Raw genomic sequence first — 26,673 nt, forward strand, 5'->3', positions numbered from 1 at the left:
TCTAAAAATGACCTGCTCTGCCCCAATCCCTATGGTAATGTGCAAAAAGTTAACTATGTCAAAAAGTTAACTATGTCAAAATGTTGATGAGCTTTCCTTGATCCTAGCTCCCTTTAATCTTAGAAGTTTAAGTGGACAGTTTATAACACAACTGTTTACAGCCTGGTACTTGTTAACACCTTTCTGGGATTTTGGGAAACTGAATCGAATTATAAACTGTCTAGAACCATAGAAAATAGAACCATATAAAATTACAGCTCAGAAACAGGCCTTTTGGCCCTTCTTGTCTGTGCCGAACCATTTTTTGCCTAGTCCCACTGACCTGCACTTGGACCATATCCCTCCACACCCCTCTCATCCATGAACCCGTCCAAGTTTTTCTTAAATGTTAAAAGTGATCCCGCATTTACCACTTTATCCGGCAGCTCATTCCACACTCCCACCACTCTCTGCGTGAAGAAGCCCCCCCCCCTAATATTCCCTTTAAACTTTTCTCCTTTCACCCTTAACCCATGCCCTCTGGTTTTTTTCCCCCCAGCTTCAGCAGAAAAAGCCTGCTTGCATTCACTCTATCTATACCCATCAAAATCTTATACAGCTCTATTAAATCTCCCCTCAATCTTCTACGCTCTAGGGAATAAAGTCCCAACCTATTCAATCTCTCTCTGTAACTCAGCTTCTCAAGTCCTGGCAACATCCTTGTGAACCTTATTTACATCCTTCCTGTAACTAGGTGACCAAAACTGTACACAATACTCCAAATTCGGCCTCACCAATGCCTTATATAACCTTACCATAACACTCCAACTTTTATACTCGATACTCCGATTTATAAAGGCCAATGTACCAAAGGCACTCTTTACAACCCTATCCACCTGTGACGTCACTTTTAGGGAATTCTGTACCTGTATTCCCAGATCCCTCTGTTCAACTGCACTCTTCAGAGTCCTACCATTTACCCTGTACGTTCTACTTTGATTTGTCCTTCCAAAGTGCAATATCTCACACTTGTCTGCGTTAAATTCCATTTGCCATTTTTGAGCCCATTTTTCTAGTTGGTCCAAATCCCTCTGCAAGCTTTGAAAACCTTCCTCACTGTCCACTACACCTCCAATCTTTGTATCATCAGCAAACTTGCTGATCCAATTGACCACATTATCATCCAGATCATTGATATAGATGACAAACAACAATGGACCCAACACCGATCCCTGCGGCACACCACTAGTCACAGGCCTCCACTCAGAGAAGCAATTCTCCACAACCACTCTCTGGCTTCTTCCATTGAGCCAGTGTCTTATCCAATTTACTACCTCCCCATGTATACCCAGCGACTGAACCCTCCTAACTAACCTCCCATGAGGGACCTTGTCAAAGGCCTTGCTGAAATCCAGGTCGACAACATCCACCGCCTTCCCTTCATCCACTTTCCTGGTAACTTCCTCGAAAAACTCTAATAGATTGATCAAACATGACCTACCACGCACAAAGCCATGTTGACTCTCCCTAATAAGTCCCTGTCTATCCAAATATTTGTAGATCCTATCCCTTATCACACCTTCCAATAACTTGCCCACCACCGACGTCAAACTTACTGGCCTATAATTTCCCGGATTTCTTTTGGAACCTTTTTTAAACAACGGAACAACATGAGCCACCCTCCAATCATCCGGCACCTCCCCCGTGAATACTGACGTTTTAAATATGTCTGCCAGGGCCCCTGCAAGTTCAACACTAGCTTCCCTCAAAGTCCGTGGGAATACCCTGTCCGGTCCTGGGGATTTATCCACTCTGATTTGCCTCAAGACAGCGAGCACCTCCTCCCCTTTAATCTGTAAAGGTTCCATGACCTCCCTACCTGTTTGCCCTATTTCCGTAGACTCCATGCCCATTTCCTCAGTAAATACGGATGCAAAAAAACCATTTAGTATCTCCCCCATCTCTTTTGGTTCCATACACAGTCTACCACTCTGGTCTTCAAGAGGACCAATTTTATCCCTCACTATCCTTTTGCTCCTAACATACCTATAGAAGCTCTTTGGATTTTCCTTCACTCTGTCTGCCAAAGCAACCTCATGTCTTCTTTTAGCCCTCCTGATTTCCCTCTTAAGTAGCTTCTTGCATTTTTTATACTCCTCGAGCATCTGATGTGTTCCTTGCTGCCTGTACATTTCATACAACTCTCTCTTCCTCTTAATCAGTGTTACAATCTCCCTCGAGAACCAAGGTTCCTTATTCCTATTTACTTTGCCTTTAATCCTGACAGGAACATACAAACTCTGCACTCTCAAAATGTCTCCTTTGAAGGCCTCCCACTTTCCATTTACATCCTGACCAGAGAACAGCCTGTGCCCATCCACACTTCCCAGATCCCTTCTCATTTCATCAAATTTGGCCTTTTTCCAGTTCAGAACTTCAACCCGAGGACCAGATCTATCCTTATCCATGATCACGTTGAAACTAATGGCATTATGATCACTGGATCCAAAGTGTTCCCTCACACTCACATCCATCACCTGCCCTAACTCATTTCCCAATAGGAGATCCAATATCGCATCCTCTCTAATTGGCACCTCTATATACTGATGTAGAAAATTCTCCTGAACACATTTTACAAACTCTACCCCATCTAAACCTTTAACAGTATGCGAGTCCCAATCGATATGTGGAAAATTAAAATCCCCTACTATCACAACTTTGTGTTTCTTGCAGTTGTCAGCTATCTCTCCGCTGATTTGCTCCTCCAATTCTCGCTGAGTATTGGGTGGTCTATAGTACAAGCCCATTAATGTGGTCATAGAACATAGAACAGTACAGCACAGAACAGGCCCTTCGGCCCACGTTGTTGTGCTGAGCTTTGTCTGAAACCGAGATCAAGCTATTTCCTCCCTATCATCCCGAAGTACTCCATGTGCCTATCCAATAGCTTTTTAAATGTTCCTAAAGTTTCTGCAGGCAGTCCATTCCACACCCCAACCACTCTCTGAGTAAAAAACCTAATTCGGACATCCTTCCTATATCTCCCACCATGAACCCATTGTTCCACAGGAGCAGGCTGAGGGTAAGGGAGTGTGTTCCTGCGTGTGATTTATTTATTTATTTTTCAGTTAAATTTGTGTTAAAAATCAGAGGGTTTTTTTGCAAAACAGGAAGTAGGCCCAGGAAAAGCCTGGGAAGGTTTTTGGAGGGTTTAAAAGCAGGCCGCACCGCTGAGCGGGCAGTGTCGGGAGCGGGCACTGGAGTGAGTGGGAAGGAGAGTGAGAGCTGACGGGCTTTGGCTCATCGGGCTTCGGCCTAAACAGGCAGAGGTTGGGTAGGTTTAGACAGTTTTTTTTTTCCTGTGTCATTGGAAGAAAAGGGGAATTATGATTGCGAGGCCAGTTTGTTGTTCTCAGTGTCGGGTGTGGGAGGACCTGGAGTCAGCTAGCCTCCCGGACGTCCATATCTGCGCCAGGTGCGTCGAGCTGCAGCTCTTAAGGGACCGCGTTGGGGAACTGGAACTGCAGCTCAATGACCTTCGTCTGGTTAGGGAGAATGAGGAGCTGATAGATAGGAGTTACAGGCAGGTGGTCACACCGGGGCCACGGGAGACAGACAAGTGGGTCACTGTTAGGAAGGGGAAGGGGAAAGGTCAGGCACTAGAGAGTACCCCATTGGCTGTGCCCCTTGAAAATAAGTACTCCTGTTTAAGTACTGTTGGGGGGAGCAGCCGACCTGGGGGAAGCAACAGTGGCCGTGCCTCCGGCGCAGAGTCCGGCCCGGCAGCTCAGAAGGGTAGGGAAAGGGAGGATGAGCAAACTGACCACAGCACCAAGGTACAGGGAGCCATCCAAATGGGGGGAGAAACAGAAAATGTCGTAGAAATTGGGGATAGTACACTTTTGGATGCTGTTGGGGGGGGGGGGACTTAGCAGGGATAAGCCATGGTGTACAGGTCACTGGCTCAGAGTCTGTCCTTGTGGCTCAGAAGGGAAGGGGGGGAGAGGAGTAGAGGATTAGTCATTGAGGACTCCATAGTTAAAGGGACGGATAGGAGATTCTGCGGGAACGAGAGAGACTCGCGGTTGGTGTGTTGCCTCTCAGGAGCCAGAGTCCGCGATGTCTCGGATCATGTTTTCGATATCCTTAAGGGAGAGGGGGACCAGCCCCAAGTTGTGGTTCACATAGGCACTCAAGACATAGGTAGGAAAAGGGATGGGGATGTAAGGCAGAAATTCAGGGAGTTAGGGTGGAAGCTTAGGGCTAGAACAAACAAAGTTGTTATCTCTGATTTGTTACCCGTGCCACGTGATAGTGAGGAGAGGAATAGGGAGAGTGAGCAGTTGAACACGTGGTTACGGAGATGGTGCAGGAGGGAGGGATTCAGATACCTGGACAATTGGGGCTCTTTCTGGGGTAGGTGGGACCTCTACAAACAGGATGGTCTGCACTTGAACCAGAGGGGTACCAATATCTTGGGGGGGAAATTTGCTAATGCTCTTCGGGAGGGTTTAAACTAATTCAGCAGGGGGGTGGGTACCTGAATTGTAGCTCCGGTGTACAGGAGGTTGAGAGTAGTGAGGCCATGGATGAGGTTTCAGAGTCGCAGGAGTGTACTGGCAGGCAGGAAGGCGGTTTGAAGTGTGTATACTTCAACGCCAGGAGCATCCGGAATAAGGTGGGTGAGCTTGCAGCATGGGTTGGTACCTGGGATTTCGATGTTGTGGCCATCTCGGAGACATGGATAGAGCAGGTTCCGGGGTTTAGATGTTTCAGTAAGAGCAGGGAAGGTGGTAAAAGAGGGGGAGGTGTGGCATTGTTAGTCAAGGACAGTATTACGGTGGCAGAAAGGACATTTGATGAGGGCTCATCTACTGAGGTAGTTTGGGCTGAGGTTAGAAACAGGAAAGGAGAGGTCACCCTGTTGGGAGTTTTTTATAGACCTCCGAAAAGTTCCAGAGATGTAGAGGAAAAGATTTCAAAGATGATTCTGGATAGGAGCGAAAGTAACAGGGTAGTTGTACTGGGGGACTTTAACTTTACAAATATTGACTGGAAAAGCTATAGTTCGAGTACTTTAGAGGGGTTGGTTTTTGTCCAGTGTGTGCAGGAAGGCTTCCTGATGCAGTATGTAGATAGATCAACAAGAGGCGAGGGGGCCACATTGGATTTGGTACTGGGTAATGAACCAGGCCAGGTGTTAGATTTGGAGGTAGGTGAGCACTTTGGTGACAGTGACCACAATTCGATTACGTTTACTTTAGCAATGGAAAAGGATAGGTATATACCAAAGGGCAAGAGTTATAGCTGGGGGAAAGGAAATTATGATGCGATTAGGCGAGATTTAGCTCGCATAGGTTGGGGAAGGAAACTGCAGGGGATGGGCACAATTGTAATGTGGAACTTGTTCAAGGAACAGCTACTACGCGTCCTTGATAAATATGTACCTGTCAGGCAGGGAGGAAGCAGACGTGTGAGGGAACCGTGGTTTACTGAGGAGATTGAATCTCTTGTGAAGAGGAAGAAGGAGACTTATGTTAAGATGAGACGTGAAGGCTCAGTTAGGGCACTTGAGAGTTACAAGTTAGCCAGGAAGGACCTAAAGAAAGAGTTAAGAAGAGCCAGGAGGGGACATGAGAAGTCTTTGGCAGGTAGGATCAAGGAAAATCCTAAAGCTTTCTATAGGTATGTCAGGAGTAAAAGAATGACTAGGGTAAGATTAGGGCCAGTCAAGGACAGGAGTGGGAAGGTGTGTGCGGAGTCTGAAGAGATAGGAGAGACACTAAATGAATATTTTTCGTCGGTATTCACACTGGAGAGGGACAGTGTTGTTGAGGGGAGTACTGAGATGCAGGCTGTTGGACTGGATGGGATTGATGTTCATAAGGAGGAGGTGTTAGCAATTCTGGAAAGGGTAAAAATAGATAAGTCCCCTGGGCCGGATGGGATTTATCCTAGGATTCTCTGGGAGGCTAGAGAGGAGATTGCAGAGCCTTTGGCTTTAATCTTTGTGTCGTCATTATCTACAGGAATAGTGCCAGAATACTGGAGGATAGCAAATGTTGCCCCGGTAATTATAGACCGGTGAGCTTTCCTTCTGTTGTGGGCAAAGTATTGGAAAGGATTATAAGAGATAGGATTTATAATCACCTAGAAATTAATAATTTGATTCGGGATAGTCAGCACGGTTTTGTGAAGGGTAGGTCGTGCCTCACAAACCTTATTGAGTTCTTTGAGAAGGTGACCAAAGAGGTGGATGAGGGTAAAGCGGTTGATGTGGTGTATATGGATTTTAGCAAAGCGTTTGATAAGGTTCCCCATGGTAAGATTTTGCAGAAAATATGGACGCATGGGATTGAGGGTGATTTAGTGGTTTGGATCAGTAATTGGCTAGCTGTAAGAAAACAAAAGGTGGTGGTTGATGGGAAATATTCATCCTGGAGTTCAGTTACTAGTGGTGTACCGCAAGGATTTGTTTTGGGGCCACTGCTGCTTTTCATTTTTATTAATGACTTGGATGAGGGCGTGGAAGGATGGATTAGTAAATTTGCGGATGACACTAAAGTCGGTGGAGTTGTAGACAGTGCGGAGGGAAGTGGCAGGTTACAGAGGGACATAGATAAGCTGCAGAGCTGGGCTGAGAGGTGGCAAATGGAGTTTAATGTGGAAAAGTGTGAGGTGATTCACTTTGGAAGGAGTAACAGGAATACAGAGTACTGGGCTAATGGTAAGATACTTGGTAGTGTGGATGAACAGAGGGATCTGGGTGACCATGTGCATAGATCCCTGAAAGTTGGCACCCAGGTTGATAGGGTTGTTAAGAAGGCGTACAGTGTGTTAGCTTTTATTGGTAGAGGGATTGAGTTTCGGAGCCAGGAGGTCATGCTGCAACTGTACAAAACTCTGGCGTGGCCGCATTTGGAGTATTGCGTACAGTTCTGGTCGCCGTATTATAGGAAAGATATGGAAGTGTTGGAAAGGGTGCAGAGGAGATTTACCAGGATGTTGCCTGGGATGGTGGGAAAATCGTATGAGGAAAAGCTGAGGGTCTTGAGGTTGTTTTCGTTAGAGAGAAGAAGGTTAAGAGGTGGCTTAATCGAGGCATACAAGATGATCAGAGGATTAGATAGGGTGGATAGTGAGAGCCTTTTTCCTCAGATGGTGATGGCTAACATGAGGGGACATAGCTTTAAATTGAGGGGTGAGAGATATAGGACAGATGTTAGAGGTAGGTTCTTTACTCAAAGAGTAGTAAGGGCGTGGAATGCCCTGCCTGCAGCAGTAGTGGACTCGTCAACATTAAGAGCATTCAAATGGTTATTGGATAAACATATGGATGATATTGGAATAGTGTAGATTAGAGGGGCTTGAGATTGGTACCACTGGTCGGCGCAACATCGAGGGCCGAAGGGCCTGTATTGCGCTGTAATGTTCTTTGTTCTATGTTCTATAGTTATGTCCCCTAGTTACCACTCCATTCACCCGAGGAAATAGTCTTTGAACGTTCACTCTCTCTATCCCCCTCATCATCTTATAAACCTCTATCAAGTCTCCTCTCAACCTCCTCCGCTCCAAAGAGAAAAGCCCAAGTTCCCTCAACCTTTCCTCATAAGACCTACCCTCCAAACCAGGCAGCATCCTGGTAAATCTCCTTTGCACTCTTTCCAGTGTCTCCACATCCTTCTTATAGTGAGGTGACCAGAACTGCACACAATATTCCAAATGTGGTCTCACCGAGGTCCTGTACAGTTGCAGCATAACCCCACGGCTCTTAAACTCAAATCCCTGTTAATGAACGCCAACACACTATAGGCCTTCTTCACGGCTCTATCCACTTGAGTGGCAACCTTCGGAGATCTATGGATATGAACCCCAAGATCTCTCTGTTCCTCCACATTCTTCAGAACCCTACCTTTGACCGTGTAATCCACATTTAAATTAGTCCTACCAAAATGATTCACCTCGCATTTGTCAGGGTTAAACTCCATTTGCCATTTTTCAGCCCAGCTCTGCATCCTATCTATATCTCTTTGCAGCCTACAACAGCCCTCCACCTCATCCACTACTCCACCAATCTTGGTGTCATCAGCAAATTTACTGATCCACCCTTCAGCCCCCTCCTCCAAGTCATTTATAAAAATGACAAATAGCAGAGGACCAAGCACTGATCCCTGCGGCACTCCGCTGGTAACCGGTTTCCAGTCCGAAAATTTTCCATCCACCACCACCCTCTGTCTTCTGTTAGATAGCCAGTTACCTATCCAATCGGCCAAACTTCCCTCTATCCCACACATCCTTACTTTCTTCATAAGCCGACCATGGGGGACTTTATCAAACGCCTTACTAAAATCCATGTATATGACATCAACTGCACTACCTTCATCTACACACTTAGTTACCTCCTCAAAAAATTCTATCAAATTTGTGAGGCAAGACTTGCCCTTCACAAATCCGTGCTGACTATCCCGGATTAAGCCGCATCTTTCTAAATGGTCGTAAATCCTATCCCTGAGGACCTTTCCCATCACCTTACCGACAACCTTTTAAAATCATAGAAATCATAGAAACCCTACAGTACAGAAAGAGGCCATTCGGCCCATCGAGTCTGCACCGACCACAATCCCACTCAGGCCCTACCCCCATATCCCTACATATTTTACCCACTAATTCCTCTAATCTCCGCATCCCAGGACACTAAGGGGCAATTTTAGCATGGCCAATCAACCTAACCCGCACATCTTTGGACCTACCGAAGTAAGACTAACCGGCCTATAATTACCAGGGTCATTTCTATTCCCTTTCTTAAACCGAGGGACCACATTCGCCACTCTCCAGTCCTCTGGCACCACCCCCGTGGACAGTGAGGACGCAAAGATCAATGCCAAAGGCTCTGCTATCTCATCCCTTGCCTCCCAAAGACTCCTAGGATATATTTCATCAGGCCCAGGGGACTTTTCAACTTTCCGTTCATTCAAAATTGCTCGTACATCTTCCCTCCGAACATCTACTTCCTCCAGCTTATCGCCTGTGACACCCTCTCTTCCTCAAAAACATGGCCCCTCTCCTTGGTGAACACCGAAGAAAAGTATTCATTCATCACCTCTCCTATCTCTTCTGACTCCATGCACAAATTCCCACTGCCGTCCTTGACCGGCCCCAACCTCACCCTGGTCATTCTTTTGTTCCTCACATAAGAGTAAAAAGCCTTGCGGTTTTCCTTGATCCGACCCGTCAAACCTTTCCTGTTTCTCAGCTCCACCCATAGGGCCTCTGTAGACAAGCTCCCTAATCTATCCTGCCTGAGTACCGCTGTAACATTTTCCCTGACCAACAATGCCACCCCGCCACCTTTTATCCCTCTGCCTCTATCCCGCCTGAAACATTGGAACCCTGGAACATTGAGCTGCCAGTCCTGCCCCTCCTGTAGCCAAGTTTCACTAATGGCTATAATGTCATAATACCATGTGTCTATCCACGCCTTCAGCTCATCTTCTTTCCCCACAATACTCCTGGCATTGAAATAGACACACCTCAAAAGATTATTTCCACCACACTCAACCCTTCCATTTGTGATTTTGCTTGAACTAACCTGTCTTTTTACCCCTGCTCCACTATCTGCTCTGGCACTCTGGTTCCCATCCCCCTGCAAATCTAGTTTAAACGCTCCCCAATAACACTAGCAAATCTCCCTGCAAGTATGTTGGTCCCCTTGTAGTTTAGGTGTAACCCGTCTCTCTTGTACAGGTCCCACCTGCCCCAGAAGAGGTCCCAATGATCCAAGAATTGGAAACCCTGCCCCCTGCACCAGTTCCTCAGCCACGTGTTCATCCGCCCAAGCATCCTACTCCTGCCCTCACTGGCATGTGGCTCAGGTAGCAATCCTGAGATTACTACCCTCGGGGTCCTGCTTTTTAACTTCCTTCCAAGCTCTTTGTACTCACTCTTTAGGACCTCCTCACTCTTCCTTCCCACGTCATTGGTACCGACATGTACCACGACATCTGGCTGACCACCTTCCCACTTTAGAATGCTGTGCATGCGATCAGAGACATCGCTGACCTTGGAACCTGGGAGGCAACAAACCATGCGGGAGTCTCTGTCCCGACTACAGAACCTCCTGTCCGTACCTCTGACCATTGAGTCCCCTATCACTACTGCTCTCGTCTTCTTCATCCCACCCTTTTGCGCTGTAGAACCAGACTCCGTATCAGAGTTCCGGCTGTCGCAGCTTGTCCCAGGTAAAGCATCTCCCACAACAGTATCCAATTCAGTATACCTGTTGTGGAGGGGTATGCCTACTGTGAAGGAATGGCAATTTAGTTTCAATGATGTGGAGATGCCGGCATTGAACTGGGGTAAACCCAGTAAGAAGTCTCACAACACCAGGTTAAAGCCCATCAGGTTTATTTGGTAGCACAGTCAAGTTTCAAGTCAGGGTTGTGAGTGGTCTGGAGAGGAACTTCCAGGGAGTTGGTATTTCTTTGTGTCTGCTGCCCTTGTCCTTCTCAATGATCGTGGTTGTGGGTTTGGAAGGTGCTGTGTAACACACATGATTTGAAGACAATGAAACAGAATGGAGCAGACATTTCATTTTTATTGCGTAATTATTTGTGTACTGAAATGTTCATAATTTTGCAATCCTTTTATTATTTTATACTTTATTTTAATTGCTTACGTGTTTTAATTGCCGTTGAGCCATGGAGATTTACAGCATGAAAACAGGGCTTTCGGCCCAACTTGTCCATGCCACCCTTTTTTTTAAAACCCCGAAGCTAATCCCAATTTCCTGCATTTGGCCCATATCCCTCTATACCCATCTTACCCATGTAACTGTCTAAATGCTTTTTAAAAGACAAAATTGTACCTGCCTCTACTACTACCTCTGGCAGCTTGTTCCAGACACCACCACCTGTGTGAAAATAATTGCCCCTCTGGACACTTTTGCATCTCTCCCCTCTTATCTTAAACTATGCCCTCTAGTTTTAGACTCCCCTACCTTTGGGAAAAAATATTGACTATCTATCTTGTCTATACCCCTCATTACTTTATCGACCTATATAAGATCACCCCTCAGCCTTCTACGCTTCAGAGAAAAAAGTCCCAGATTATCCTGCATCTCCTTATAACTCAAACCATCAAGTCTCAGTAGCATCCTAGTAAATCTTTTCTGCACTCTTTCGAGTTTAATAATATTTGTTCTATAATAGGGTGACCAGAACTGTACACACTATTCCAAGTGTGGCCTTACCAATGTCTTGTACAACTTCAACAAGACGTCCCAACTCCTGTATTCAGTTTTCTGACCAATGAAACCAAGCATGCTGAATGCCTTCTTCACCATTCTGTCCACCTGTGACTCCACTTTTTCAAGGAGTTATGAACATGTACCCCTAGATCTCTTTGTTCTGTAACTCTCCCCAACGCCCTACCATTAACTGAGTAAGTCCTGCCCGGTTCGATCTGCCAAATGCATCACCTCGCATTTATCTAAATTAAACTCCATCTGCCATTCGTCAGCCCACTGGCCCAATTGATCAAGATCCCGTGGCAATCGGAGATAACTTTCTTCACTGTCCACTGTGCCACCAATCTTAGTGTCATCTGCAAACTTACTAACCATGCCTCCTATATTCTCATCCAAATCATTAATATAAATGACAAATAACAGTGGACCCAGCACTAATCCCTGAGGCACATCGCTGGTCACAGACCTCCAGTTTGAAAAACAACTCTGTACAACCATCGAAGCCAATTTTGTATCCATTTAGATACCTCACCCTGGATCCCGTGAGATTTAATCTTATGCAACAACCTACCATGCGGTACCTTCTCAAAGGCCTTGCTAAAGCCCATGTAGTTAACATCAACTGCACTATCCTCTTCAAAAAGCTCAATCAAATTTGTGGGACATGATTTTCTACTCACAAAGCCATGCTGACTGTTCCTAATCAGTCCTTGCATCTCTAAATGCCTGTAGATCCTTTCTCTCAAAATACTTTCCAACAATGTAGCCACCACAGATGTGATGCTCACTGGCCTGTAGTTCCCAGGCTTTTCCCTGCAGCTCTTTTTAAACAAAGGCACAACATTTGCCATCCTCCAATCTTCAGGAACCTCACCCGTGACTATTGATGATTCAGATATCTCTGCTAGGGGACCTGCAATTTCCTCCCTCGCCTCCCACAATGTCCTCGGATACACTTCATCAGGTCCCGGGGATTTATTTACCATGATGCGCATTAAGACTTCCAGCAACTCCTTCTCTGTAATATGTACACTCCTCAAGACATCACTATTTATTTCCCCAAGTTCTCTTAACATCCATGCTTTTCTCAACAGTAAATATTGATGAGAAATATTAATTTAGGATCTCACCCATCTCTTGTGGATCCACACATAGATGATCTTATTGATCCTCAGGAGGCCCTACTCTCTCCCTTACTCTTTTGCCCTTTATGTATTTGTAGAAGCTCTTTGAATTCTCCTTTGCATTATCTGCCAAAACAATCTCGTGTCCCTTTTTGCCCTCCTGATTCCTCTCTTAACTCTACTCCTACACCCCCTATACTCTTCAAGGGATTCATTTGATCCCTGCTGCCTATGCATGTCATGTCTCCTCCTTCTTCTTGACCAGAGCATCAATATCCCGAGTCATCCATGGTTCCCTACTTCTGCCAGCCTTGCCCTTCATTCTAAGAGGAATGTGCTTACCCTGAATCCTGGTTAGCACACTTTTGACAGCCTCCCACTTACGTCCCTTTGCCTTCCCACAGACTCCCCCAATTAACTTTTGAAAGTTCCTGCCTGATACCATCAAAATTGGCCTTGCCCCAATTTAGAATTTTAACTTTTGGGCCAGACCTATCATTCTCCATAGCTATCTTAAAACTAATAGAATTATGGTCACTGGTTCCAAAGTGATCCCTCACTAACACTTCTGTCACCTACCCTTCGTTATATCCCAAGAGGAGGTCAAGTTTTGCCCCCTGTCTAGTCGGGCCATCCACATACTTCTGTCAAGAAGCCAATTTTGTATCCATTTAGAAAGCTCACCCTGGATCCTGTGAGATTTAATCTTATGCAACAACCTACCATGCGGTACCTTCTCAAAGGCTACTTTCTCCCTTGTTAAACGATCAAAAGATAGGGTCTTTTAAGAGACTTTTGGATAAGTTCATGGAAGTTAGTAAGATAGAGGGTTATAGGTAAGCCTAGTGGGTAGGGACATGTTCGGCGCAACTTGTGGGCCGAAGGGCCTGCTTGTGCTGTAGCTTTTCTATGTTCTATGTTCTAAGAAGGGGAGTAGAGACAACCCTGGTAATTATAGACCAGTGAGCCTTATTTCTGTTGTGGGCAAAGTTTTGGAAAGGCTTATAAGAGATAGGATTTATAATCATCTAGAAAGGAATAATTTGATTAGGGATAGTCAACATGGTTTTGTGAAGGGTAGGTCGTGCCTCACAAACCTTATTGAGTTCTTTGAGAAGGTGACCAAAGAGGTGGATGAGGGTAAAGCAGTTGATGTGGTGTTTGTGGATTTCAGTAAAGCGTTTGATAAGGTTCCCCACGGTAAGCTATTGCAGAAGATACGGAGGCATGGGATTGAGGGTGATTTAGTGGTTTGGATCAGAAATTGGCTAGCTGTAAGAAAACAGAGTGTGGTGGTTGATGGGAAATATTCATCCTGGAGTTCAGTTACTAGTGGTGTACCACAAGGATCTGTTTTGAGGCCACTGCTGTTTGTCATTTTGATTAATGACCTGGATGAGTGCGTAGAAGGATGGGTTAGTAAATTTGCGGATGATACTAAAGTCGGTGGAGTTGTGGACAGTGCGGAAGGTTGTTGCAGGTTACAGAGGGACATAGATAAGCTGCAGAGCTGAGCTGAGAGGTGGCAAATGGAGTTTAATGTGGAAAAGTGTGAGGTGATTCACTTTGGAAGGAGTAACAGGATTACAGAGTACTGGGCTAATGGTAAGATACTTGGTAGTGTGGATGAACAGAGGGATCTGGGTGACCATGTGCATAGATCCCTGAAAGTTGGCACCCAGGTTGATAGGGTTGTTAAGAAGGCGTACAGTGTGTTAGCTTTTATTGGTAGAGGGATTGAGTTTCGGAGCCAGGAGGTCATGCTGCAACTGTACAAAACTCTGGCGTGGCCGCATTTGGAGTATTGCATACAGTTCTGGTCGCCGTATTATAGGAAAGATGTGGAAGTGTTAGAAAGGGTGCAGAGGAGATTTACCAGGATGTTGCCTGGGATGGTGGGAAAATCGTATGAGGAAAAGCTGAGGGTCTTGAGGTTGTTTTCGTTAGAGAGAAGAAGGTTAAGAGGTGGCTTAATCGAGGCATACAAGATGATCAGAGGATTAGATAGGGTGGATAGTGAGAGCCTTTTTCCTCGGATGGTGTTGGCTAGCACGAGGGGACATAGCTTTAAATTGAGGGGTGAGAGATATAGGACAGATGTTAGAGGTAGGTTCTTTACTCAGAGAGTAGTAAGGGCGTGGAATGCCCTGCCTGCAGCAGTAGTGGACTCGTCAACATTAAGAGCATTCAAATGGTTATTGGATAAACATATGGATGATATTGGAATAGTGTCGATTAGAGGGGCTTGAGATTGGTTCCACTGGTCGGCGCAACATCGAGGGCCGAAGGGCCTATACTGCGCTGTTATATTCTATGTTCTAAAACTCTGGTGCGGCCGCACTTGGAGTATTGCGTACAGTTCTGGTCGCCGCATTATAGGAAGGATGTGGAAGCATTGGAAAGGGTGCAGAGGAGATTTACCAGGATGTTGCCTGATATCGTGGGAAGGTCTTATGAGGAAAGGCTACTTGAGGCTGTTTTCGTTAGAGAGAAGAAGGTTAAGAGGTGACTTAATAGAGGCATATAAGATTATCAGAGGATTAGATAGGGTGGACAGTGAGAGCCTTTTTCCTCGGATGGTGATGGCTATCACAAGGGGACATAGCTTTAAATTGAGGGGTGATAGATATAGGACAGATGTTAGAGGTAGGTTTTTACTGAGAGAGTAGTAAGGACGTGGAATGCCCTGCCTGCAACAGCAGTGGACTCGCCAACATTAAGGGCATTTAGATGGTCATTGGATAAACATATGGATGATATTGGAATAGTGTAGGTTAGATGGGCTTTAGATTGGTTTCACTGGTCAGCGCAACATCGAGGGCCGAAGGGCCTGTACTGCGCTGTAATGTTCTATGTTCTATACTGAATGAGAAATTCCTCCTTAATACATTCAACAAATTTCTCTCCATCCAAGCCTCTAATAATATGGCTGTCCCAGTCAATGTTGTGAAAGTTAAAATCTCCTACTATTACCACCCTAGTTTTCTTGGAGCTATCTGTAATCTCCTTACATATTTGCTCCTCAATTTCCCGCTGACTATTTGGGGGCCTATAGTACAACCCTATCGAAGTGATTTCCCTCTTCTTATTTCTTAGTTCTACCCATATAGACTCAGTGGCTGAACCCTCGGATATATCCCCTCTCAGTATTGCTGTGATGTTTTCTCTAATCAAAAGTGCAACTCCCCGTCCTCTCTTACCTCCTGTTTTATCTTTCCTATAGCATCTGTACCCTGGAACATTGAACTGCTGGTCCTGTCCCTCCCTTAACCATGTTTCAGTAATTGTTATAGTATCCCACTCCCACACACCCATTCATGCCCAGAATTCATCTGCATTGCCCATCTGGCCTCTTGCATTGAAATAAATGCAGTTTAATCTGGACTTCCCCTGCTCTCTGTCTTGCTTTTGCCTGGTCTATCTGGTACTAGGATTACTGACACTGCCTTTACTACTTAATGTGCTCTCTTTAACTTCTGTGCTGTCGTCAACCTTCTCTTCTGTCTTCCTACTGCTTTGGATCCCACCCCCCTGCCAAACTAGTTTAAACTCTCCCGAGTGGCTCTAGCAAATCTCCCCGCCAGGATGTTCGTCCTCCTCCAGGATGTTAGTCCTCCTCCAGGATGTTAGTCCCTCTGCAGTTCAGGTATAACCCGTCCCCCTTGAACAGGTCACCCCTTCCCCGGAATAGATCCCAATGATCCAAAAATCTTAATCCCTGCCCCCTGCACCAGCTCTCAAGCCATGCATTCTTCTGCCTAATCTTCCTATTCCTACTCTCACTAGCATATGGCACCGGTAGTAATCCAGATATTACTACCTTCGCAGTCCTGCACTTTAGCCTTCTGCCTAACTCTCTATATTCATACTTCAGGACCTCATCCCTTTTTCTACCTGTGTCGTTGGTACCAATATGTATAATTACTTCTGGCTACTCACTTTCCCCCTTAAGAATGTCCTGCAATTGCTCAGAGATGTCCTTGACCCTGGCACCAGGGTGGCAACACACCATCCTGAATTGTATTGTTATCACAATTCAATTCAGCCCCGTCACTGTTGTTGAAGTGGAAACTTTCCTACTTCTTGACTGTGATATAAAGACTCAACAAAATTCGTTCCGACAATATAACAAGCATTTATTTACGAATAACTGCATGCAGTATATGGCTGAAACTTGGGGTCAGAGAGCAGTTGGTTTAACTGCTGATTCTTCCACAAGTCCGCAATTACACAGAGAAACAGATTATGTATTTATACATAATCATTATCAGTTTTTGTGACCAGAGCATATTCAGGAATTCGATTAGTAATAGAATCATAAGCAATATCATTAATCATGTTTTAACTTGCTGACCTCCTAAAACTCTTTGTCTCATTATTCATACCGTTATCTTGTCCTTTGATGGAACAGGAGAAGGTCGGTGACTCCTTCCTCTCTGACCTTATCTTGTTTTATTTACTCATACAACCTTATTAACTCTTACAGGGGTCTGGCATTTTGAAATAGCTTTGGTCAGCCGTTCTTTATATTGTAACAAATAATTGACCAATTTTCCCATCATGCCCTTACTTAATTCGTACAACTTCACACTGTGACGAGTTTTAAATAAACCAATCATCTATCTAATCACATAATTAGAAGTTAGGAGACTGTGTAAGGCATTTCCTGAGCTTTAATGGATCAAATGAATACAGACATTGGTTCTGTCTTGAATACATGTTTCGGGTCTGTCGTCTCAAAAGAGGACACAAATTGGAAGCCAGAAATGTTGGCGAATGCAAGATTTAGTGAGAGGGAAGAACTGAGGAAGATCAATATTAGTCGAGAAATGATGCTGGGAAAATCGATGGCATTGAAGGTGGATAAATCCCCAGGGCCTGATAATCTGCATCCCAGAGTACTTAAGGAAATGGCTCAAGAAATAGTGGATGCTTTGGTGGTCATCTTCCAGGATTCTATAGACTCTGGAACAGTCCCTGCAGATTGGAGGGTAGCTAATGTCACTCCAATGTTCAAAAAGGGAGGTAGAGAGAAAACCGGGAATTATAGACCAGTAAGCTTAACATCAGTAGTGGGAAAATTCTCGAATCCATTATCAAGGACTTTATAGCAGATCATTTAGAAAGCAGCGGCAGGATCAGACAGAGCCAGCATGGATTTATGAAGGGGAAATCATGCTTGACAAATCTGTTGCAATTCTTTGAAGATGTAACTAATAGAGTTGATAAGGGGGAGCCAGTCGATGTGGTATATTTGGACTTTCAGAAAGCGTTTGACAAAGTCCCGCATAAGAGATTATCGTGCAAGATTAAAGCGCATGGGATTGGGGGAAGTATATTGAGATGGATAGAAAACTGGTTGGCCTGATGGCATCTATCCTAAACTGCTCAGGGAGACGAGATGTAATTGCTGGGCCTCTGACGGAAATATTTGTCCCTTCATTGAACACAGGTGAGGTCCCTGAGTATTGGAGGATAGCGAATGTGGTACCGTTGTTTAAGAAGGGTAGCAGGGATAACCCGGGTAATTATAGGCCAGTGAGCTTGACGTCCGTGGTAGGGAAGTTGTTGGAGAGGATTCTTAGAGACAGGATGTATGTGCATTTAGGACGGAACAATCTCATTAGTGACAGACAGCATGGTTTTGTAAGAGGGAGGTCGTGCCTTCCAAATTTGGTGGAGTTTTTTGAGGAAGTGACAAAAACGGTTGTCGTAGGAAGGGCCGTGGATGTCGTCTATATGGATTTCAGTAAGGCATTTGACAAAGTCCCTCATAGCAGGTTGGTTAAGAAGGTTAAGGCTCATGGGATACAAGGAGAGGTGGCTAGATCGGTAGAGAACTGGCTTAGCCACAGGAGACAGAGGGTAGCAGTCGAAGGGTCTTTTTCTGGTTGGAGGTCTGTGACCAGTGGTGTTCCACAGGGCTCTGTACTGGGACCTCTGCTATTTGTGATATATATAAATGATTTGGAAGAAGGTGTAACTGGTGTAATCAGCAAGTTTGCGGATGACACGAAGATGGCTGGAATTGCGGATAGCGATGAGCATTGTCGGGCAATACAGCAGGATATAGATAGGCTGGAAAATTGGGCGGAGAGGTGGCAGATGGAATTTAATCTGGATAAATGCGAAGTGATGCATTTTGGAAGAACTAATGTAGGGAGGAGTTATACAATAAATGGCAGAGCCATCAAGAATATAGAAACACAGAGGGACCTAGGTGTGCAAGTCCACAAATCCTTGAAGGTGGCAGCACAGGTGGAGAAGGTGGTGAAGAAGGCATGTGGTATGCTTGTCTTTATAGGACGGGGTATAGAGTATAAAAGCTAGAGTCTGATGTTGCAGCTGTATAGAACGCTGGTTAGGCCACATTTGGAGTATTGCGTCCAGTTCTGGTCGCCGCATTACCAGAAGGACGTGGAGGCTTTAGAGAGAGTGCAGGGAAGGTTTACCAGGATGTTGCCTGGTATGGAGGGTCTTAGCTATGAGGAGAGATTGGGTAAACTGGGCTTGTTCTCCCTGGAAAGATGGAGAATGAGGGGAGACCTAATAGAGGTGTACAAAATTATGAAGGATATAGATAGGGTGAACAGTGGGAAGCTTTTTCCCAGGTCGGAGGTGACGATCACGAGGGGTCACGGGCTCAAGGTGAGAGGGGCAAAGTATAACTCCGATATCAGAGGGACGTTTTTTACACAGAGTGGTGGGGGCCTGGAATGCGCTGCCGGGTAGGGTGGTGGAGGCAGACACGCTGGCATCGTTTAAGACTTACCTGAATAGTCACATGAGCAGTCTGGGAATGGAGGAATACAGACGAATGGTCTAGTTGGACCAATGAGCGGCACAGGCTTGGAGGGCCGAAAGGCCTGTTTCCTGTGCTGTACTGTTCTTTGTTCTTTGTTTTTTCTTCAGAGAGGAAACAAAGAGTAGGAATTAATGGGCGCTTTTCAAATTGGTAGGCAGTAACTAATGGGGTGCCACAGGGACCGGTGCTGGGACCCCACTATTCACAATATATATTAATGATTTGGCTGAGGGAACAAAATGTAACATCTCAAAGTTTGCAGATGATACCAAGTTGGGTGGGAGGGTGAACTGTGATGAGGATGCAGAGATCCTTCAGAATGATCTGGACATATTGCGTGAGTGGGCAAATCAATGGCAGATGCAGAATAATTTGGATAAATGTGAGGTTATTGACTTTCAAAGCTAAAACACGATGGCAGATTGCTACCTAAATGGCTGCGAATTTGGAGAGGGGATTGTGCAGCAGGACTTGGGTGTCCTTGTGCACCAGTCACTGAAGGTAAGCATGCAGGTTCAGCAAGCGGTAAAGAAGGCAAATGGTATCTGTTGGCCTTCATCACGAGAGATTTTGAGTACAGGAGCAGGGATGTTTTGTTGCAATTATACAGGGCCTTGGTGAGGCCACACCTAGAGTAGTGTGTGCAGTTTTGGTCTCCTTTTCTGAGGAAGGATGTTTTGCTCTCGAGGGAGTGCAGCGAAGGTTTATGAGGCTGATTCCGGGGATGGCGAGACTGATGTATGAGGAGAGATTGACTAGGTTAGGATTGTTTTCACTGGAGTTCAGATGAATGAGGGGGGATCTTATAAAATTCCAACAGGACTAGACTGGGTAGATGCAGGGAGGATATTCCCGAGGGACAGTCTGAGGATTCAGGGTAGATCACAGGATGGAGGTGAGGAGACATTTCTTCACCCAAAGAGTAGTGAGCTTGTGGAATTCATTACCACAAGAAGTAGTTGATGCCAAAACATTGAATGTATTCAAGAGGTGGCTGGATATAGCACTTGGGGCGAATGGGATCAAAGGTTGTTGGGGGAAAAAGCAGGATTAGGCTATTGAGTTGGATGATCAGCCATGATCGTAATGAATGGCGGAGTAGGCTCGATGGGCCAAATGGCCGCCTCCTGGTCCGCTCGTCTATATTTCTACGTGTCAAAACTGCTACCAGAATTCGGATTCTGAAGGCCATGCTGATCATGTCTATGATTCTTATTTCACAGGGACTGGAGGGAGAGGACGATGGTGCTATTAGCATGCTTTCTGATAATACCGCCAAACTTACATCAGCAGTCAGGTTAGTACTCATGTGAAAAAATATTACATCCGGCAGTCTGTATTTTTCAGAGTTAGTATTTGTAGACCAACTTTTTTAGAAACATGCGGAGATTGTTTATTGTCAAAAATGCTACTTCCACTCTATAGATAAAAAATCTTCTAAAATTAAACAAGAATACACACTTTATTGTGAAATAAATTATTTCATAGATGGCTCAGAGATACATGATAGCCACCATCTCTAAATAGCCAGATAGGCTGTGAGTAGCAATCTATTAGTGGATTATAGAAACATAGAAAATATGAGTGGGAGAGTCAATTACAAGGGGCACAGGTTCAAGGTGAGAAATGTGCAGGGCAAGTTGTTCACGCAGCGTAGTGGGTGCCTGGAACACGCTGCCAGAGGAGGTGGTGGAAGCAGGCACATTAGCAACATTTAAGAGGCATCTGGAAGGGTACATGAATAGGGAGGGAGTAGAGGAAAACAGACCAAGTAAGGGCAGAAGTTTTTTTAGTTTAATTAGGGTATCATGATCGGCATGAGCTTGGAGGGCCAAAGAGCCTCTTCCTGTGCTGTACTTTGCTGTGTTCTTTGAGCAGGCCATTCAGCCATTCAATCCTGCTCCACCATTCCATATGAACATGACTCCAGGCTGGCGTGTTGCTTCCCTGGTGCTCGGGTCCGGGATGTCACTGAACAGCTGCATGCATCCTGAAGTGTGAGGGTGATAAACCAGTGGCCATGGTGCATCTTGATACCAACGGCATGGGTAGAAAGAGGGGTGAGGTGTTGCATCAAGAATTCAGGGAGCTAGGCAGTAGAATTTTTTTTAAAAAGGACTTCTCGGGTTATAATCTCTAGATTACACCCAGTGTCATGTGCTAGCAAGCACAGGAATAGGAGAATAGTGCAGGTGAATGCATGGCTTAAGAGTTGGTGCAGGAGGGAGGGTTTTAGATTCCTGGATCACTGGGACCATTTCTGGGGAAGGTGGGACCTGTGCAAGCATTGATCTACGTCTACTCCCACTTGGAAATAAGTGGACGTATTAGCGAGAGGCACCATGGTTTTGTGAAGGGGAGGTCGTGTCTCACTGACTTGAACGAGGTTTTCAAGGAAGTGAAAAAGATGATTGATGAGGTTAGGGCAGTGGATGCTGTCTACATGGACTTCGGTAAGGCCTTTGACAAGGTCCCTCATGGCAAACTGGTACAGAAGGTGAAGTCGCACGGGATCAGGCACAGGGAGTAATCCTGAGATTACAACCCTAAAGGTCCTGCTTTTTAACTTTCTACCTAACTCCCTAAACTGCTGCTGCAGGACCTTATCACTCTTCCTGCCTATGTCATTCTACCAATATGTACCACAACCTCTGGCTGTTCACCCTCTCCCTTCGGAATGCTTTCTGCCTGTTCAGAGACATCCCCACATCATGTTCAGAGACACCCAGGACCCTGGCACTAGGCAAGCAACATATCATCCTGGAGTCTCTTTCACATCACAGAAGCACCTATCTGTACTCCTAATATGGAGTCCCATAAAACTATTGCTCTAGTCCTCTTTGTCCCTCCCTGCTTAACAATAGGTCCTCTTTGTCCCTCCCTGCTTAACAACAGAGCCTGCCATGGTGCCACTGCTCTGGCTGCTGCTGCTATTATTCCCTGATGGGCCATTCCCCCCAACAATATCCAAAGCGGTATACTTGTCAGAGAGGGGGACGATCACAGGAGATTCCTGCACTGACTGCCTGCCTCTTCTAGCAGTCACCATCTGTCTGCCTGCACCTTGCGTGTCACCACATCACTAAAACTCCTGTCTATGACGCTTTCTGCCACCTTCATGCTCCTAAGTGCATCCAACTGTTGCTCCAACCTATCCATGCAATCTGCAATTGGGTGCACTTCCTGCAGGTGTAGTTGTCCGAGATACTGAAAGCGTCACAGATCTCCTACATCTCACAAGTGCAGCACTTAACCCCACTGACTGTCATTTCTATCACCAATTAAATTATTTAAGGAAAGTTATTGAACTCTTACTTTCACTTATCGCTGCGGATACCCGAGGTAGGTCTTTATATCACTTACTTTCCCAGGGTGCTCTCTGGATCTCTCGCTGCAGATTAACAATTACAAAACAAGATGAACGAAAACAAAACAAAAGGGAAAAAGCACCTCCTACTACTCTGCACCGAATTATCAAGTTACCAAATTTCCATCCCACTCTGGCTGTCTCACTCGGGTTGTCTCCGACTGATGTGCGCAAAGCTTACTGAGTGTGTGTTGTAACTTTCTTTTTGTTCTCACTGGATCAACGAAGGTTGAGGGGTGACCTGATAGAAGTCTACAAGATTGTGAGGGGCATGGACAGAATGGATAGTCAGAAGCCTTTTCCCCAGGGTGGAAGAGTCAATTACTAGGCGGGTATAGGTTTCAGGTGCAAGGGGCAAGGTTTGAAAGAGAGGTACGAGGCAAGTTTTTTTACACAGAGGGTGGTGGGTGCCTGGAACTCGCTGCTGGGGGAGGTAGTGGAAGCAGTTACGATAATGACTTTTAAGGGAGCTTTTTGAAAGATACATGACTAGGATGGGAATAGGGGGATATGGTCCCTGGAAGGGTAGGGGCTTTCAGTTCACATGGGCAGCATGGTCGATGCAGGCTTGGAGGGCCGAAGGACCTGTTCCTATGCTGTAATTTTCTTTGTTTGTTCTTTGTTCTCTTTGTTTGCCTCTCTCTTATATAAAGCTCAGCTGGGCTGAGATGACTCTCACATCAGTTGGGTTTCAAACAGAAGAACGCAATTTACACCTTTTGCCTCTAATTAGGCTTCAAGTGATTGACAGATAACTGCCTCTCGGCTATTTGGATGGGGCAGCTCCTTTTACTAACTAACGAGACCACTGAACTTATAACTGAAAAAAGAAAAAACAGGAAAAGTAGATTTACCACTCACCTCGTTAATTACCACACTGCTCCAAATTTCAATCCCACTCTGGCTGCCTCACTCTGGCGCTCTCCCACTCACGCGCGCAAAGCTTCTTTAAAAATCTTGCTTCCCATCTTGTTCTCCCCACTAACCATACCCCCCTACCCCAACCCCCTGCATCCACTTCACTAGGTCACATGTCTCAGGTTGTCCTTTGACACTCTGCACCTTTGTTCTGCCATTTGCACATTCCAATCTCTTAATGGGCTGCTATTAGCACCATTCTCAGCCTTTAATCCCACCATTTATATTCCCTTTGTCTTTTTGTCTATGACATCTTTGTCAATTGCACCCCGCCCCCTAACAGTCTAAATCTCCTCCTATTTTCTTTGTTTTCAGCTCTGATTAAGGGCCATCCAGACTTGAAATGTTAGCTCTATTCTCTCTCCACAGCTGCTGTCAGACCTGTTGAGATTTTCTGGCATTTTCTGTTCTTGTTTTAGATTTCAGCATCCGCAGTATTTTTCATTTATCTCATTTAAGCTGATTATGGACAAAGTCATAGACAAGTTGCAAAAAAAAATTTTGGATGGGGGAAGAGTGGATTTTAGTAAAATAAGGCAGGATCTGACGAAGGTACACAGAAGAGCAATGGAGGGGGTGTTCAAAAAGGAAACAGGGAGGGCATAAGCCCTCTTAGGAAAGTAAAGATGGGATATGAGAAATCTCTGGCTGGTAAAAGTAGGGAAATTCACAAGATATCCTACAAATAAATAGGAAGAGGATAACCAGGGAAAGAGTAGGGCCAACTGTGAACCAAGGGGGCAATGTGGGTGGAGCCAGGGGACATTGGTAGAATGTTGAACAAATACTTCACATCCATCTTCACCCAAGAGATTAAGGAACTCAGGGAGTGAGATGGCAAGGTCTTGAGCAAATTGACACAGGAAAGGGCATTGGAGATGTTGACAGGCTTAAAAGTGGACAAATCTCCAGGTCTGGCTGAACTGTGTCCTAGACTGCTGTGGGAGGCAAGAGAAGCAATTGCAGGGGCTCTGACCCAAATTTTTGATTCCTCTCTGGCTACGGGGGAGCTGCCAAACAACTGGAGAACAGGTAATGTGGTTCCACTATTTAAGAAGGTTTGTAGAGATAAGCCAGGAACCACAGACCAGTGAGTCTCATGTCAGTGGTAGGGAAAGTATTGGAGAAACTTCTCAAGGAGAGCATTTATCTTCACTTAGAGAGGCGAGACTTGATCAGGGATAATCAGCATGGTTTTGTCAGAGGGAGGTTGTGTCTAACAAATTTGATTGAATTTTTTGAGAAAGTGACCAGGGGTGTGCAGATGAGGATAGTGCAATCCATGTGGTTTATATAGGTTTCAGCAAAGCCTTTGACAAGGTCCCACATGAGAGACTTATAAAGAAGGAAAATGCACATGGGGTACAGGGTAATTTGATAAAGTGGATTCAAAATTGGCTCAGTTGTAGGAGACAAGAGAGTTATGACAGATGGCCGCTTTAGTGACAAAGAACAATACAGCACAGGAACAGGCCCTTCAGCCCTCCAAGCCCGCGCCGCTCCCTGGTCCAAACTAGACCATTCTTTTGTATCCCTTCATTCCCACTCCGTTCATGTGGCTATCTAGATAAGTCTTAAAAGTGACTGGAAGCCAGTGTCCAGTGGTGCACCACAGGTATCTGTGCTGGGTCCTATTATTCGTCATTTATTTAAATTACATCAATGACTACGTGGAGGGGTAGGATTAGTAAGTTTGCGGATGACACAAAGATTGACTGGGTGGCTAACAGTGAGGCTGAATGTCTTGGGCTACAAGAAGATACAATCAGGCAGGATGGTTAAATGGGTAGGTAAGTGGCAGGTGGAATTTAACTCTGAAAAGTATGAGATGATAAACTTCAGAAGGAGTAATTTGACAAGGAAGTACTTAATGATCGGCATGACACGAGGAGGTTCTTTGGCATTTTTGTCCATAGATCTCTGAAGGCGGAAGGGCATGTTAGTAGGGTGAAGGCATATGGGATACTGGCCTTTATCAATCGAGGCATAGATTTCGAAGCAGGAAGGTCATGCTGTAGATGTATAGAACTTTGGTGAGGCCACATCTGGAGTACTGGGTGCAGTTCTGGTCGCTCCATTATTATTGCATTTAAGCAGGTACAAAGGAAATTCACGAGCAGACTGCCTGGGATGGAATATTTAAGTTATGAAGAGAGGTTGGATATACTTGGATTGTTTTCATTGGAGCAGAGGAGATTGAGGGACGACCTGAACGAGGTGTACAAAATTATGAGAGGCATGAACAGAGTGGATAAAGAGCAGCTCTTCCCCTCAGTTGAAGGGTCAGTTACAAGGGGTTCAAGGTGAGGGGCAGGAGGGAGGACATGAGGAAAAATGTTTTTACCCAGAGAATGATGGTGGTCTGGAAAGCTCTCCCTGGGAGGGTGGTGGATGCTACACATCCTTTAAAAAGTACCTGGATGAGCACTTAGCCTTGAATGTTCTGATGTGCTATGAGCCAAGTGCTGGTGAATAGGATTAGGTGTGGAGTCAGCTATTTCTTACATGTCATTGCAGGCTCGAAGGGATGAAGGGCCTCTTCTGCACTATATGTATGATTCTATGATCATGACTGATATCCAACTCTGTAATCTGTTCCCTTTTCCACCCATATGCTTTGATTCCTTTAGCACCAAGAGTAATATCTAACTCCTTTAAAACATACAGGACAGAATTTCCCCCCAAAATTTAGAAGTGTCATAATGGCAAGAAAACTGGAGTTTTCTGCACTGGTCTCTTACCTCACAATCTTTTGACACTTAGTGCAATGAGAGAGTCTCCGTGCGAATCATGCCGGCATGGAGTCTCTAGCCACCTGCCTTGCCCAAAGTGGCTGCAGCTTTACACTGTAAACAAGGGGGAGCTGCATTTAAATGCTAATGATGCAGTCACAACCAGGAAGATGGCACCTCTTACAGCATCGCCACAATTTATTGAGGGAAAGTTGGGATGGCCACTGGACACCATGAAGGAGAGGAGAGCCATCCTCTTGCCCCGAGATGGTCAATGACCTAGGGGTTGGGCCGACAATGCAGCCTGGGAAGCGGTGGCAGCGGCTGTCGGTGCCCGTGCACTGACACACAGGACCGGTGTCCAGTACAGAAAGAAAATGAATGATCTCGTTTGGGCAGCAAATGTGAGTGTCCATCCCATTCTGGTATCTGTCCTGTCTGTTGCGCTTGGAATGTCCACGTTGATACATTCCCTGACACCCCACATGTTCAGCACCCGGCCC

At 45.5% G+C, this 26,673-nt stretch overlaps 1 protein-coding gene across 1 annotated transcript in view; it reads left to right on the plus strand.

Annotated features, from left to right (window-relative positions):
- The window catches only part of scfd1 (sec1 family domain containing 1), a 451,124-nt gene that overhangs the window by 169,654 nt on the left and 254,797 nt on the right, over nucleotides 1–26,673 (plus strand). Inside the window, exon 13 of the mRNA XM_078233262.1 lies at nucleotides 20,377–20,450. Coding sequence (XP_078089388.1) covers nucleotides 20,377–20,450 — 74 coding nt within the window. The remainder of the gene's footprint in view (nucleotides 1–20,376; nucleotides 20,451–26,673) is intronic.

Source organism: Mustelus asterias, chromosome 18 (assembly GCF_964213995.1).
Source record: "Mustelus asterias chromosome 18, sMusAst1.hap1.1, whole genome shotgun sequence".
NCBI classification, from domain to species: domain Eukaryota; kingdom Metazoa; phylum Chordata; class Chondrichthyes; order Carcharhiniformes; family Triakidae; genus Mustelus; species Mustelus asterias.